The 17151-nt window shown below is 36.0% G+C and overlaps 1 protein-coding gene across 3 annotated transcripts in view; it reads right to left on the bottom strand.

Annotated features, from left to right (window-relative positions):
* MIGA1 (mitoguardin 1) overlaps positions 1-17151 on the bottom strand; it is a 106890-nt gene that overhangs the window by 75644 nt on the left and 14095 nt on the right. For all 3 annotated transcript variants that reach the window (XM_040470703.1, XM_040470705.1, XM_040470704.1), the window contains exons 3-5: positions 7820-7997; positions 5975-6111; positions 3021-3147 (exon numbers count right to left, since the gene is read on the bottom strand). In XM_040470703.1, coding sequence (XP_040326637.1) covers positions 3021-3147; positions 5975-6111; positions 7820-7997 — 442 coding nt within the window. The remainder of the gene's footprint in view (positions 1-3020; positions 3148-5974; positions 6112-7819; positions 7998-17151) is intronic.

Here is a 17151-nt window from a genome sequence, read left to right as displayed (position 1 = left end):
CAATATATTCTAGGCCTATGGTGCTAGCCAACCAAAAATCAGAGAGAAATGACCAATATGTTTTCTTTTATTTAAAGTAACTCAAATATATACAGTGCTTGGGATTTTTCTAGAATAGTATCATGCGTTCACCAAAAGTCCAACAATGACTAATTTTTACATTCACACAACTATCCTTCAAAATATCCACCTAAATTAAAAAGTAGGTAAATAGAAGACAGTAGTTGTTAAGCTATCAGGTTTATAAGAGCTTGTCAGAAAGAGAGAATAAAACTAAGAAGAAATAGCATACTAAGTCTAGAATAAAGTTTTGCTGTGTCGATTTGGATAAATACAGTCATTGCTGAGTCAGTTAAAAATCTACAAGACCACTGCAAGAACCAAACAAGGGTTACAGTCTAAGTAGAAATTCATATCCCCTCAGCTATACACAGCTTTTGTGGGAAAAAAGGTATGCGCTTCTTTTTCTCCAAGTAAAAAAAGTCTTACCAAAATAATTATGTACTTCAAACAAAACCAAAATATTTCAAAACTTCAGTTTTTCTAGACATATAAAAGAAAAAGATCTTTAAAAGCTGCTTAATCTGGGGGCACCTAGATGACTCAGTCAGTAGAGCATGCAACTCTTGATCTCAGGGATGTGAGTTCAAGCCCCACATTGGGCATGGAGCCTACTTAAAATAAAAATTAAAAATAAATAGGGGCACCTGGGTGGCGCAGTCGGTGAAGCGTCCGACTTCAGCCAGGTCATGATCTCACGGTCCGTGAGTTCGAGCCCCGCGTCAGGCTCTGGGCTGATGGCTCGGAGCCTGGAGCCTGTTTCCGATTCTGTGTCTCCCTCTCTCTCTGCCCCTCCCCCGTTCATGCTCTGTCTCTCTCTGTCCCAAAAATAAATACAAAACGTTGAAAAAAAAATTTTTTTTAATTAAAAATAAATAAACAAACAAACAAATAAAACAAAGCTGCTTAATCTGGGCAAGTCATTCTCAAGATGTTTTCCATATAGTATAGTAGTTAAGGAATACCTCTCCTCTAAAATCATTTCTTCAAGTTCTCTGAAGAACCTACAACCCTAAACAAAAAAAGTGTTATTTAAATACAACTCACGCCTTTCCTTCTTATGTAATGTAATTTTCCATAGCAAAGAACCAATGCTGTGTAGATCTTCCTTCTAAAAAACCTATACACTTAAAAGACAATTAATTACATCACCATCTACTCTCCTTTCTCCAAGCTTTACAATTCTAGTTCCTTCAACCTTTTCTCACTCCATCTACTCTCCAGCCATCTGATTATTTTGGGTAAACATTAAGGAAGGGTGATGTAATCACAGAATAGTCCAAAGATAAAAGCTGCCTCCCAGGAAGAATTGTGTCTCACCTCGTTGCGGCACAGGGCCCAAACCACCACATATCTTCAGTTTTGTAACAGGAATTCAAACATATTTCACTAATACATTCTTTTAATGTCATCAATCTTGTAAAGGGAATTCAAATAATAGGTGGGTGATTAGATGACCCAGAGGGCTTCTACCAATCTTAATTCTATGATACTGAGACTCCCTGCAGCTTCTCTGGTTTTGCTCTATTTCTCTACAATTCTAACTCCCAATAATCCAATGGAAGCTGTTAGTGTAGGTTTATTAGACTTAAAGTAATCCAAAAGCATAGCTTAATTCTCAAGAGACCTTTGGAAAAGATGGCAAAAGAACTACTCTTACATCTTTCCCCATAGGCAGGAATAACTATGGTGATACTGCAGGAGATGATACAGTCTAACTCTTCTAGAATGTGGGAATATATTCAGAGGTACACAGTCCTTCTACAAATCATTATCTCCTTTACTGTTCATTGGCCAGGGCTATATCAAAGTTTTTTTGTTTTGTTTTTGTAATTAGTATGCACTTCCATCAAAAGAAATACAGCCTGAAATAAAGTAGCAAACACAGAAAAGCATTTGAAAAAGTATTTCAATCTAATTCAATTCTTTTTTTCTTTTTCTGGGCTCCAGTGATACTCTCTAGACATGCTCCTTGGTCAAGCCAAGAGGAATACTAAGATGTGAAACACAGTCCTTTTTTTGTTATAAAATCATTCCTGGATATAAGAATACAGGGCACCTGAATGGCTCAGTTGATCAAGCATCTGACTTTGGCTTAGGTCATGATCTTGCTGTTCCTGAGTTCGAGCCCTGCATCAGGCTCTGTACTGACAGCTCAGGGCCTGGAGCCTGTTTCAGATTCTGTGTCTCACTCTCTCTGCCCTTCCCATGCTCACGCTCTGTCTCTCAAAAATAAACATTAAAAAAAATTTTTTTTTAATACAAATGATAGCTAGATAAAAAACAGATTAAATAAAGTGGACTCTGATAGACTCATTAGATAAGAACCAAGAGATCAGGTTAGATGAGTGAAACAGACTGAATAATAGCCACCCAAAAGTATCAGGTCCTAGTCTCTAGAACGTTACCTTACAAAGAAAAGGGGTCTTCGCAGATGTGACTGATTCAAGGAATCTTAAAATTAATTAATTAAGAAATTTAACATGGGGAGATAACCTGGATTTGGTGGGGCCTAAAACCAATCACAACTGTCCTTATAAGAGGCAGAGGGAGATTTGATATACACAGAGGAGGTGATGATGGGAGGTAGAGACTGGAATCACATGGCTACAAGCCAGAAGCCATCAGAAGCTGGGAAGGGCAAGGAACAGATACTCTCCTAAACTGGAATTGTTGTTGGAAGCATAGCTCTAATGATACCTTGATTTCAGCCCAGTGATAATGATTTCAGACTTCTGGCCTCCAGCACTCTGAAAGAATGCATTTCTGCTGCTTAAAACACCAAGTTTGTGGAAATCCGTTAGAGCATCCTCCAGAAATAGGTTATATTATATACACCATATTCAACAGATACAAGAATATTTAAAAATTACGTTGCTTCCCTTAGAACAATTCATCATTATTTAGTTTCACATTAAATGTAAGCATAACATCTTAAAACATTATTATGTTATTCCTACCCATCAAGTATAAGTTCTCAGGAGTGGTCACAGGAATATTAACAAGTTTAACATCATCTTCATCTGCTTTGTCCCAGGAGTTAGAATTGCCACAAGCACAGCTATGACAAGAATTGACGCTCTGGACCTAAAATTAAAATCGACAGCAGTGACTTCAAAATCTCTTTTGTGACAGTATTTTGCCATCTTTTATATTTACAAATTATTTATATAAATCCTATTCCAGGTAAAACAACCCATGTAATCCCCACCTGAACAAATCAATCTGATTATATTCAAACTTAGGAGTCATATGACCCTAAGTATTTTAAGCCTTTGTTTGCTCAAAAATACACGAATAGAAGAATATTTTCAACAAAAATCAGTTATTTCCATTAGAAATCAAGCAGCTTTTACAGTTTACTGTTTTATTAAATATTTGCTTATAAATTTTATCCACACCTACTCTGGTTTGGGGTAACTAGCTTATTTCCGCTTTAAAAATTATTAACAGTGCTGATTATGCTAAACAATAACTAAAATTGAAAAGCCTCTATCATCTTCCCTTCCTTAGCAAGGTGCACTGAGCCAATCATTTCAGTCATCTTTATGTAGATGACTCCCAAGTCTCTGCCTCCAATTCTGTCCTTTTTCTTTTTTTTATTTTTATTTTCAGAGAGAGAGAGAGAGAGCATGCAAGAGAAAGCAAGGGAGAGGAGAAGGGAAGAGACAATCTCAAGTCGTATGCTCAATGACTGAGCCACCACCCCTCCATTCCTGTTGAGTTTTTTTTTTTATGTTTATTTATTTTTGAGAGAGAGAGAGAGAGAAAGTGGGAGTGGGGAAGGGGCATAGAGAGAGAGAGAGCAGAGAATCCAAAGCAGACTCCACGCTGCCAGCACAAGCTTGATGTGGGACTCAAACCTGCAAACCGTGAGTTCATGACCTGAGTTGAAGTCTGATGCTCAACCGAGTGACCCAGGTGCCCCCAAGTTCTGTCCATTTTAAGGGTGCCTGAGTGGCTCAGTCGGTTAAGTGTGACTTCAGCTCAGGTCATGATCTCGTGGTTTCCAAGTTTGAGCCCTGCGTCGGGCTCTGTGCTGCCAGCTCAGAGCCTTGAGCCTGCTTCACATTCTGTCTCTGTCTCCCAAAAATAAATAAATGCTAACTTTTTTTTTTAAGAAGTCTAAGCCTGGGGTGCCTGGCTGGTTCAGTCGGTAGAGCACGGGACTCTCAATCTCAGGGTCGTGAGTTCAAGCCTCAAGTTGGACATGGAGCCTACTTAAAAATATATAGGGGCACCTGGGTGGCTCAGTCCATTAAGCATCTGACTCTTGATTTGCCTCAGGTCGTGATCTCATGCTCCATCTCACGCTTGAGATTCTCCCTCTGTCTCTTTGCCCCTCCTTTGCTTGAGCATGTGCACACACACACTTTCTCTCAAAAATAAAAATAAATAAACATCTTTTAAAAATTTGACATATTTAAGAATGGGGCAGCTAGATATTCCAACAAAACAGAGAAGCCAAGTACAGAATATGGTGTTTAATAAACTATTTAAAATAATGACAATACATGATGGTACAGACATACACTCCCAGAGATATATATGTAAGAAATTACCGATGTTGTTTGTCTCTAAGGACGGGAACCGAGAGGATCGGGAGCATATTTATCACTGTACATTTTTTTTGCCTCTTCTTTATTTAGTAGCAAGTATATATCCTACCTATTTAACAAAATTTTTAAACCATAATAAGTCAAAAAAAATACTAACTTTATTCCTCACTTGTCAATCAATACTATATTAATGCTTCAAACAACAAGGTGAGGAACTCCACACTTGGCTTCAGCAAGCCACATACTTTTACCTACGCAAGCTCATCATCTTGTGACCTAGTACAAAGTCTGGCTGTATCTTCCAGCTTTTTTCCAGAACATCTAGTTTTTTTGTTTAGATTTTTTGTGTTTTTTTTAAATTACTATTTTATGGGAATAATAATAGTACTGTATTCATGACATTGTTATAATTAACTTAGCTAATATTTGTAAAGCACTTAGAATAGTGCCTATCACACAATAAGCATAATATAAATGTTTGCTAAATAAAATAAAACAAATCACAACAATGACAATAAAGATCATCCTTATATTTAAGTTTAAAAAAAATAAATAAAATAAATTACTATTTTAGACAGAGAGAGAGAGTGCAAGTGGGGGAAAGGGGTGGGGGGAGGGAGGGAGACAGAAGGAGGAAGGGAGAGAGGGGGAGAGAGGGGGAGAGGGGGGAGAGGGAGGGGGGAGGGAGGGGAGAGAGAGAGACAGACAGAGAGAGAGAATCTTAAGCAGGCTTCACACTCAGCACAGATCTCAACCTAGGGCTCCATCTCACGACCCTGGGATCATGACCTGAGTGGAAATTGAGTTGGACGCTCAACCTACTGAGCCACACAGGCGCCTCAGAAATATCTAGTTTGAAGCAATACTTCCAGATCAGCACTATTCTTACAGGACCCCATGTACCCATATCACTTGCTTAAAGAAAGCTGGAACCAAACTGGCTGGTTATTTACCAAAAGGGAAGTTTTACTTGCCTAAAGAAAATAGACTCAATAAGATGATTTAAGGTTCTTTCCATACTAAGAGCTATCTATAATTATATGACATTTAAAAAAAATTCTTTTTCTTTTTTTAAGTTTTATTTTTATTTATTTTGAGAGAAAGAGAGCAAGTGGGGGAGGGGCAGAAAGGGAGGGAGACAGAATCCCAAGCAGGCTCCACACTATCAGTGCAGAGCCCGATGCAGAACTTGAACCTATGAACTGTGAGATCATGATTTGAGCTGAGGTCAAGAGATGGATGCTTAACCAACTGAGCCACCCAAGCGCCCCTATTATTATATAACATTTAAACCAATATATAACAATAGACACAAAAACAAACCTATAAAATAATAAATTTTTTTCTTTACTTACGGAGGCTAAACTCTGTGCAGAACCTGAGTATTTACTGAAAAGTCCTCCATTAGCATAGTTACAAGACTGAGATCCTTTGTCTTTGGCAGAACTTAAAGATAATGTCAAATTTTGTCTACTACTGGAACAACTTGAACCTATCAAACAAATATATCAATAATATTAGAAGTATCAGTAACTCCAATGACAAATTTCCGATAAAATTTCCAAGTTTACATTATATTCCTTCAGAAAGCTTCTAATTTTAAAACTCATTTCCCTCAACTGTGTAAAAAGTGTACAGCATTATTAAAATCTACCTCTCTTTACAATTGTTTTTAACACTGCTAAAATATGCTTCCTAAATGAAGAATAAACTATTCATCTAATTAGTGTATTTGATATGATATTTGAATGACCTATTATAATCAGTTTAAAATACTGGCAACTATGAATCTTCAAGTTATAAATTAACAAAATATAAGCACTTCCTTTCCTGAATTACATCTGTACGATTTCCATATTGCATTACATTGTAATTAAGTTTTTTCTTTTTCGGTATCCCCTAACCATCTATCTATCCATCTATGGCTGACATTGTATCTCAGTCTATCTTAATGCAGCAGTTAAGACACTACTCAATTCAATTCCTGGGACGTGTATGACCCTAAGCAGGTCACTTAAGTTTTCCTTATCTCGATTCTCTTTATGTCTAAAATGGAAACAATAACACAGGATATAGTCCTAATTCATAGAATTGTTATAAAAGTTAAACAATGTAGTGAATATACAGCATTTAACACTAGGCCTGAGATCTAATAAGATCTCATTAAGTGAGAGCCATCATTACTGTAATGTTCACTGTACTCGGCACAAAATAGTCATTCATTAATCATTTGCTGGACAAAATCACAAAAGCATATGATACTCTAAATAATAAATTAAAAATAATTATAAGTTTTAAAAATAAGAAATTCAGCATGCTCAAGAAGTTATTGGGTTTTTAAAAATTTTTTTAATGTTTTATTTTCAAGAGAGAGAGAGACAGAATTTGAGCAGGTGAGGGGCAGAGAGAGAGGACACAGAATCTGAAGGAGGCTCCAGGCTGTGAGCTGTCAGCACAGAGTCCAATGCGGGGCTCAAACTCACAAACCGCGATATCATGATGTGAGCCGAAGTCAGACGCTTAACCAACTGAGCCATCCAGGTGCCCCAAGAAGTTATCGTCATTGATACAACATGGCAATATGTACCATATCTCTAACAAAAACTACAGGTCTTTTAAAAGCCAGCAATTTTACTTCTATTTATACACTAAGAAAATAATCAGACAAGTATATTCAAAGCAAGAAAAACATTCTAAAGGGACTAACAGGGAATTGGTTAAATAAATTAGTGGTTATGTTTACAAATTTAACACTAAGTACATATTAAAACGATAGAAATATATTTATTGACCTAGAAAAACAATTTTATATATTGTTAAATATTTTAAAAGCAGGCTACAAAAGGTGTAATCATAATTTTATTTAAAATACATACATCATCTACTTGTACATAATATAAAATTGTGTATCTCAATAGACTTAAATGCAAATAGAAATGGACAGATATATGCCAAAGTATTATAAGTCATTACTTCTGGGTAGCAGAATATCAAGTGATTTTAATTTTTTGTTTACTTCTCTGTATGTTCTATTCTTTCTAAAATTAATCTGTATTACCTGGGAGTTAAATATTAAGGAAAGACATTTTGGAGGCTACAGCACAGAAATCACTGCACTCCAGTTATGATTAATATATAAATCTTTCTATGATTTAAATATAAACTTTCTTTGTAGACTCAGTTCAGCTATCTCCACATACCTTTGTCTGATGCTGCTCTTTTAGTGTATTCAAGTATGAGGTGCTCTGGTTCCCATGGTAATATTTTTCCTTTCTTCTTTCCACGTCCTCTTTTAAAGTGACGGGCCAGAAAAATTACAGATACGGCACTCACTGCAGTTACCACAAACAGCTTTTTTGCTACTGGTGAAAATCTTATCTGGAAAAGATGTAGTTAGATTGAAAAAAAACTTCTTATATTTGTTCACTTTAAATAAAGATGTAAGAGGCAAACTTATTCTTAAGATAACCTAGTTCTAACTACTATGAGAAGAATATTATTTCACTCTTTGAATGACAGCTCAAATGAAAGCTGTCACTCTTTGAATGACATTTTGTTTAAAAACAAACAAAACGTACTAATATATTAATTTCTGAAAGTCTTAGGTAAATAAACAGTATTACCACAAACATCAAAAGGAGCACAAAATAATTCAACCCCATTAAAACCTGTTGAACAAGTAATGATTAATTCATGCAACTAACTGAATCATAGCAAGATTTTAAATTACAGGAATGATTAATTCAGAGATATATTTATGTATTTATTTTTAACATTTATTTATTTTTGAGAGAGAGAGAAACAGAGCATGAGTAGAGGAGGGGCAGAGAGAGAGAGAGAAATGAAGACACAGAATCCAAAGCAGGCTCCAGGCTCTGAGCTGTCAGCACAGAGCCCTATGCAGGGCTTGAAACCATGAACTGTGAGATCATGACCTGAGCTGACGCTGGTTGCTTAACCAACTGAGCCACCCAGGCACCCCAGTTCCGAGTTTTAAAACATACCAATTTTTTTTAACTATCTGGAAATTTGAGCAAACATGAATTAACTTAATTTCTAAATAGAATCTGAATAAGCCCTTTTATGCATGAATTATTCAACAAATATTTACTCAGCATTTTACAAAGTACCACACTGTGCTATGAAAATTAGAATTAAAATCTTATTGTAATTCTATTCAACAAGCAACTATCAAATGCCTTTCATTGATTAGGAAGCACTAGGCATAGAGGACACAGATCTTGCCTCCTTCCAGCAGTATGTTATAGTAGAGACAAATATATTCACAAGTAATTACAATATAGTGTGATAAATACAGTAACATAAGTATACACTAAGTATTCACATCACCTTCACATAAGAGGTAACTAACTTTGTCTTGGGGGACAGACACAATCACCTAAATACAGGAGAACTATAAAATAAAGCCATAATCTTGGGGTGTAGAGGGCTGGAAAGAGTGTCACTTTCAAATGAACAACAAAAACAAGCCAGACAAATGGCAAGTTCTCAATTTTTCTTGAAACCATCACAATGCTGAGGACAGAGGGCAATCACTTGGCCCCAAAATTAAGGAGACACAGGTATCTGCAGGGAGAGATAGGGCATAAGCACTGGCATGCAGAGATAAAACACAGCAGGACATCAGTAAGAAGAGTTCAGCTAGTATGGCTGGTAAATTGGTGGAGACAGTAGCATTGGTGAGAAAGGGTAAAGCACCCCCAGGAACACGGGGGATGTTGTAAATATGGGCATAATCCATACTTTTTGCAGGTTTTATCTTCACGAATCCCACCAGGCACTACTCACAGAAAACACTGCAAGACTCCTAAGTCTCCCCAATGGTGCAGAAACGAGGGAGGGAAACAGGAGTTTCTGTGGAGGGGCATGAACTGCATCAATACCCTTCTCTATTCCGTGAAAAGAACAAAAGACATAAACTGTAGGATGCAGCTTTAACTTTCAAAGGAAATACATACCATTAAACACTTATATTAAAGAAGGTGTAAAATCCATAATCTGAGTTTTTACTTTAAGAAACTAGAAAACAGATGAACAAATCCAATCCAAAGCAAGTAGAAGACAGGAAGTAATAAAGACTAAACAGAAATCAATGAAATACAAAACTAAATCAAAAGCTTATTAAAAAGAAATCAATAGATTCACTCCTGGCTTTTGGCAAAAAAAAATAAAAATAAAAATTCAGTAAAACTGACAAACCTGAAGCCAGTCTGACCAAAACAAAAAAGAAAGAGAAAGAAAGAGAGAAAAGATGAAAAGACACATATTACTAAAATCAGAAATGAGAGAGGCATTGTCACTAAAGACCTCACAGATATGAAAAGTATTACTATGAACAACTCTATGCCCATAAATTCCCTCTGGAAGAAATAGATAGAATGAATAGTTACGTATGTACTAAAGAAATTGAATTTGTAGTTAAATAAAACCTTTTAACAAAATTATTAGGGCAAATTCTACCAAATATTTAAAAAAGAAATATTAATTCCATTCAATGAGGGACTACTTCCCAATCATATGTGAAGCTAGCATTACTATTAATATCAAAACCAAAGATGTTACAAAAAATTATAGACAAATATCTATAATGTAGATAGATTTTTTTAAAAGTCCTTCACAAAATAGTAACACATTGAATCCAGCAACATATACAGGAGATACTACAGGAAATAAATACTACAGGAGAGTCTGGGTGGCTCAGTCAGTTAAGCGTCTGACTCTTGGTTTCCACTCAGGTCATGATCTCAAGGTTTGTGGGATCATGCCCCGCATCAGGCTCCATGCTGACAGCACTGCTTGGAATTCTCTTTCTCTGCCCCTCCTTCCCCTCTGAAAATAAATAAACAAACTTTAAACAAAAAATGAACACTATATATGACCAAGGAGTGTATATCCTAGGAATGCAAATCTGGTTCAACATTCAAAAATCAATGTAATTTACCATAATAACAAACCAAGAAGAAAAGCCATAATATAATTTCAATAGATTCAAAAAGAACATTTGAGGGGCCCCTGGCTCAGTCAGTTAAGCATCTGACTTTTGGTTTTGGCTTAGGTCATGATCTCAGGAGCACACTGGAGCACAGAACCTGCTTGGGATTCTCTTTCCCTCTCCCTCTGCCCCTCCCCCGCTTACTCTGTCTCTCTCAAAATAAATAAACTTAAAAATTAAAAAAAAATTTAAAAAAAGAACATTTGAAAATATTCACTATCCACTCATGATTTCTTAAAAACTCTCAGCAAGTTTTATACAAATGCATGAATATTCTAAAAATCCCTTTCAATGAAAGCAAGTAGATTTCCTTTCCACACTGAATAATTATCTACTCAGAAGGTGTTGCTTTATTGAATGAGGGTGTCACACCTGTTCCAATGTCCACTTGTTAAGAACCTGTTGGACTTGGCTTTGATTTCTGATTGAAGAAGTAAGTGAGCCCCCCTAAATTTGGCAACTCGTAGACCCTGTTAGAAAATGGTGTGTGGTTTTGGTTTCCACATTATACAATATATAGGGAAATTGGAAGGAGTTCAGAGAACAGAAACAAAATGATTAAAGGGTTGGGGAAATAAGGAGCTGGGATTATTTTATCTGAAGAAAAGCTTTCAGGGAAAGCAAGATGGTGTATGTGTGAGTGTGCATGTGTGTGTGCCAAAGACAGAGTCAAAGAAGCCAAATCTTAAAGGCTATGTGTTTGAGCAGGTTTGATTGGCCTTTGTAGGCCATCTGGAGTCTGGTGGAGGGAGTGAGGAGAAGCTGGTCTGCCTTACCAATTACTGGGAAGGAGAACAAGCAATTTAAGAGAAAGAGGGGGGACTTGGCAAGAATCAGGCAGGAATTACTTTAGCTAGGGGTTCTGTCTCAGACCTACTTCTATTATAATCTTCAAATGTAGCAAGAATTTTTGTCTACGTAACCCTTACATTTCAGCTTCTACTAGATTTGAAAAATAAGATTAGGTATAGTATATCTAAAACTACTTAATGATAAGCCATGTCCTATTTCTCTCCAACTATATGATGAAATCTTGAGATAAAGTTTTTCTTTGTCTTCTCAAAGAAAAAAAAAATAAATAAAAACTCTCAGCAAATTAGGATTAGAAGGTGTGTGCATTAAATAGCGTCCCCTCAAAACTCATGTTCACCTTGAAGATCAGAATATGATCATATATGGGGCACCCAGGTGGCTCAGTTGGTTAAGAATCTGATTCCTGATCTCAGCTCAGGTCTTGATCTCAGGGTTGTGAGTTCAAGCCTGGTATTGGGCTCCACACTGGGCATGGAGCCTACATTAAAAAAAAAAAAAAAAAGAAAGAAAAAGAAAAACAGAATATGATCTTATTTAAAAAAATCTTTGTCGATGTAATTAAGGTAAGAATCAAGATGACATTGCATTGGATTAAGGTGGACCGTATGTCCAATGAGTGTCTTTATAAGGGATTAAAGGACACACAGAGACAAAAAGGAGAAGGCTATGCAAAGAAGAAGACAAGGATTACAGTTATGCTGCCACAGCCAAGGAATGCCTGAAGCCAACAGAACCAACATCATATTAGAAGTAACAGCCAGTGCCAAAAGTGAAGAAAGAAGGATAAAAGAAATACACACTGGAAAATAAAAAGTAAAACTGTCTCTATCTGCAGACAACTTGATTGTCCACATGGAAAATCCCAAAGAATCTCCCCGCAAATCCCCTAGAACTGGTAGGTAAATAGGCTACAAAGTCAATGATAGCAATAAGCAAATGGAATTTGACATTAAAAAGCAATACTACTGGGGCACCTGGGTGGCCTAGTCAGTTAAGCATCTGACTTTGGCTCTAGTTATGATCTCACCGTTAGTGAGTTCAGGCCCCACATTGTGCTCTCCGTTGACAGTGTAGAGCCTGCTTTGGATCCTCTGTCTGCCTCTCTCTCTCTCTCTGCCCTTCCTCAGCTCGCATGCATGCCCTTTCTCTCTCTCAAAAATAAACATAAAAAAAAAAAAAAGCAATACTACTTATAACAGCACCAAGTAAAAGAAAAAATAGAGAAAATTTTAAAAAATTCAGTTAACAACAAAACACTAATCAAAGAAATCAACAAAGATAAAAGGAGATACATCATGTTCATGGACTGTAAAATGTCATTCTCTCCAATTTGATCTACAGAAAATAATAAAAATCCCAGCAAAAATTTTTGTAGATATTGGCAGCTTATTTTTTTAAAAATTAAAGAAAGGCAAAGGAAGTAGGATAACCAAAATAACTGAAAAAGAACAAAGTTGGAGAACATACTCTAGCCAATTTCAAGACTTAAGTATAAAGCTACAATAATTAAGAGAGTGTGGTATTGGTATAAACATATAGATCAGTGCAACAGAATAGAGTTCAGAAATAAACCTGCAGAAATAGTTAATCTATTTTTGTTGAAAGTAAAAAGGAAATTCAGGGAAGAATTTTTAGAAGAAAACAGAAAATCTATGTAATCTTGAAATCACCCAAACCCAGAAATCACCTGGGTGTCCTTCAACAGATAAATGGATACACGTTACATCCATATAATGGAATACTCAGCAATAAACAAGGACATAATATTCAGATACACAACAATGTGAATGGATTGCAAATGTATTATGTAAAATGAAAAAAGCTAATTCCAAAAGATTATATGCTGTAAAACTCCACACTATATACAATAATTCATGCACAGATCATAAACTTAAAACTATAAGGACATAAACTCTAAAACTATACAGTTCTAGAAGAAAGCATAGGAGAAAATCTTTGTGAACTTCCACTGGGCAAATATTTCTTAGAGATGACACAAAGCCTGATTCATTTTTTAAAAAAGAAAAGTTGACAAACGGATTTCAGAATCAAAAACTTCTGCTCTTTAAAAGGCACCGTTTAAAGGGGTACTTGGGGGGCTCAGTCAGTTAAAGCATCGGACTTTGGTTCAGGTCATGATCTCACAGTTCGTGGGTTCAAGCCCCATGCTGGGCTCTGTGCTCACAGCTCACAGCCTGAAGCCTGCTTCAGATTCTGTGTCTCATTCTCTCTGCCCCTCCCCAGCTTGTGCTCTGTCCCTCTTTCAAAAATAAACATTAAAAAACATTTTTAAGACACTATTTAAAAAAATAAAATAAAATAATAATTTAAAAAGAGGATGTCTGGGTGGCTCAGTCAGATAAACATTCAACTCTTGATTCTGGCTCAGGTATTGATCTTGCAGTCTGGAGACTGAGCCCCTTATGGGGCCCCCCTACACTGAGCATGGAGCCTGCTTGAGATTCTCTCTCTCCCTCTCTCTCATAAATAAATAAATAAATAAATAAATAAATAAATAAATAAAGGCACTTGGGTGGGTGGCTCAGTTGGTTAAGCATCAGACTCTTGATTTTGGCTCACATCATGATCCCAGGGTCATGGAATCAAGACCCATATGGGGCTCTGCGCTGAATGTGGACCCTGCTTGGGATTTTTGTCTCTCTCTCCTTCTCTGTCTCTCTCCCTCTCACTCTCTCTCTCTCTCTCTGTCCCTCCCCTCACTCACACTCTCTCTAAAAATAAAAAATAATAAAATAAATAGATAAGAATAAAAGTTAAATAAAAGGCACTGTTTAGAAGTAGAACAGGCAATCTACAGACTAGGAGAAAATAGTTGTAAATCATATGTCTGAAAAGGAATTATACCCAAGGTATATAAAGAATTCTCAAAACTGAATATGAAAACAAAAACCCCAATTAAAAAATGGGCAAAAGCTCTGAACAGACACATCAACAAAGAAGACTTATGGATGGCAAATTAGCGTATGAAAGCATGTTCAACATTACTGGTCACCAGGGAAAATCAAATTAAAACCACAAGAAGGGTTCCTGGGTGGCTTAGTCAGTTGAGCATCCAACTTAGGCTCAGGTCATGATCTCGTGTTTCACAAGTTCAAGCCTTACATCGCACTCTGTGCTGACAGCTCAGAGCCTGGAGCCTGCTTTAGATTCTGTGTCTTCCTCTCTCTCTGCGCCTCCCTCACTTGTGCTTTGTGTCTCTCTCACTCTCAAAATAAATAAACATAAAAAAATTAAAAAATTAAAAAAAAAAAAAAACCCACAAGATTCTACTACATACCTATATTAGAATGGCTAAAATTAAAAGACTGGCCCTAACAATGATATAGCCACTTTGGAAGAAGTATGGCATTTTCTTTAAAAATTAAATACATCCCTATCTTGTGATTCAGTCATTCCACTCCTAAGTACCTACCCAAGAAAAATGAAAGCATATGTCATACAAAGACTTGTATTGGGATGTTCTTAGCAACTTTACTTACAATTAAAACACAAAACAGGAAACAACCTACATGTCCACCAAAAGATGAACAGGTAAACAAACTGTGCTGATACATACAACACATATATATTTCAATACAATCAGACTACTTGAAAAAAAACAGGCAAAAGAAAGTACATATTATATAATTCCATTTTATATAAAACAGAAAATTCAAATTAATCTAGAGTGACAAAAAGCAGATCAATGGTTGCCTGGGGGAGAAGGGAGGGAGGGGAGTGGGACAAGGAGATGCGAAGGGAGAGATTACAAAGGGAAATAAATTTTTGGAGCTTATGGATATATTCATTAATCTGATTGTGGCAAGAATCAAGAATTGCACAAGTACATACAAATGTACGTCAAAACTTAAATTGTAAACTTTTTTTTGTTTTTGTGAGAGAGAGAGCATTGGAGAGAGTATTCCAGTATTTTCTGGAATACTAGAAATGATTTACTTCCATTTACCATTAGCATTTGGCCTCAAAGACTGTGGTCCAACAAAAAAATTAAAACTATTCTTAAAACTATTCTTACTCTACTTTTCTTCCAAGTCCATTTAAATTCCTTCAACACTATCCAGAAAAAGTAGAACATTCCAATATTGCCTCAAATATTTTCCCTTAATGATCTTTAAGAATTGGGGCACTTGGGTGGCTCAGTTGGTTAAGCATCCAATTCGGCTCAGGTCATGATCTCACACTTTGTGAGTTCGAGCCATATGTCAGGCTCTGCACTGACAGCACAGAGCCTCACTTGCCTTCTCTCTTTCTCAAAAATAAATAAACATTTTTAAAAAAAGAATTATTCTCTTAAGCAATGTCTCTACTACAGGTATCAGCAAATTTTTATTTCTTTCTGTTTCTATGTTTTTCGCTCTGGAAACATATCTTCAGTGTTCATAGCAATTAAATGAGATTTGGAAAAAAACAGCAATTCCTTGAATTAGGATACTAAAGATCCAATGATAAAATAAATTCTAAAAACAGCACTATTATTGGGATACCTGGATGACTCAGTTAGTGGAGCGGGCAACTCTCGATCTCAGGGTTGCAAGTTCAAGCCCCATGTTGGGTGTAGAGATTACTCAAAAATTAAATCTTAAAGAAAAATTCTAATATTTTTATTTTATATTAAATATAAAAAGAACCCTATTATTAAGAATACCTTAATTTTCAATATATTGTATAAACTGCCATGACCTCATTACCAAAAAAATATTAACCTTAGATCAAATGTAAAGATTATTTACTGCAGGAATAAATGTAAGATAACAAAATTAAAACCTCCATTAAAGAAAATAATCTATCAATACAGGTCCAGTCACAGCTAAGTGACCATGTCTGCTTAAACTGTCAGCTCTATCCAAGGGCACTGAAGTTAGAGAACTATTCTATTAAGAGATAAAAGTACAAAATTAAGGGGTCCTTGTGTGGCTCAGTCGGTTAAGTGTCTTGATCTCAGCATCATGAGTTCAAGCCCCACATTGGGTTCCTCACTAGGCATGAAGTACATAAATAAATAAACAAACAAACAAACAAACAAACACAAAATTAAAGCTACTCCATCAGGCATATAATGTGTTTTACTAATATAAATTCAAATACAATAAAAATCAATTCACTTTTGTTAAGATCTAAGTTCTGTTTATATATTATTTTTATATTAAAAAACCACCAAAGTTTACAGTCCTAATCTCATGAAAAAAGAAACCTTTTCCATGACAAAAAAGCAACAAATTCCCCAGAGAAAGATGTTTATCCTAAGTAATCTACACAAGGTCTGAAAGTCTCCAGTATCACTCCTATCATTTCTTGTTTTGTTACTTTTTTTCCCCAGAGGAAGGTCAATTACTTTCATATCATTGCTTAGAACACTGGAAATACAGCATCCAGAATCCTAAAGCTCAGAGGAACCTTTTGTGGTGATACAGTCCATTTCGTGACCTCCAGACAAATGAAAACTAGACACATCCTATGCATTCAACATGAATTGAACATCCATTTATGGCCTAGACACTGAGAATACAAAGGAAAAGAACACTACTCCTTATGCTCAGATTTCACAATCCTCCCCATTCCATAACCTGATGCCATTGTTAAATGCTCTTGTCAAGTTTCCCCTGCCATCTAATGTATTCTGGAAGACAAGGAATAATTAGTCATACACAAGTCTCCGGCTCCAATAACTTTATTTCCCTTTACTCA

This window comes from Herpailurus yagouaroundi, unplaced genomic scaffold (assembly GCF_014898765.1).
Source record: "Herpailurus yagouaroundi ecotype Mexico unplaced genomic scaffold, PumYag 77, whole genome shotgun sequence".
In the NCBI taxonomy this organism is placed as follows: Eukaryota; Metazoa; Chordata; class Mammalia; order Carnivora; family Felidae; genus Herpailurus; species Herpailurus yagouaroundi.
The sequence above is the reverse complement of the archived record's forward strand: the minus strand, read 5'-3'. Positions and strand labels throughout refer to the sequence as shown.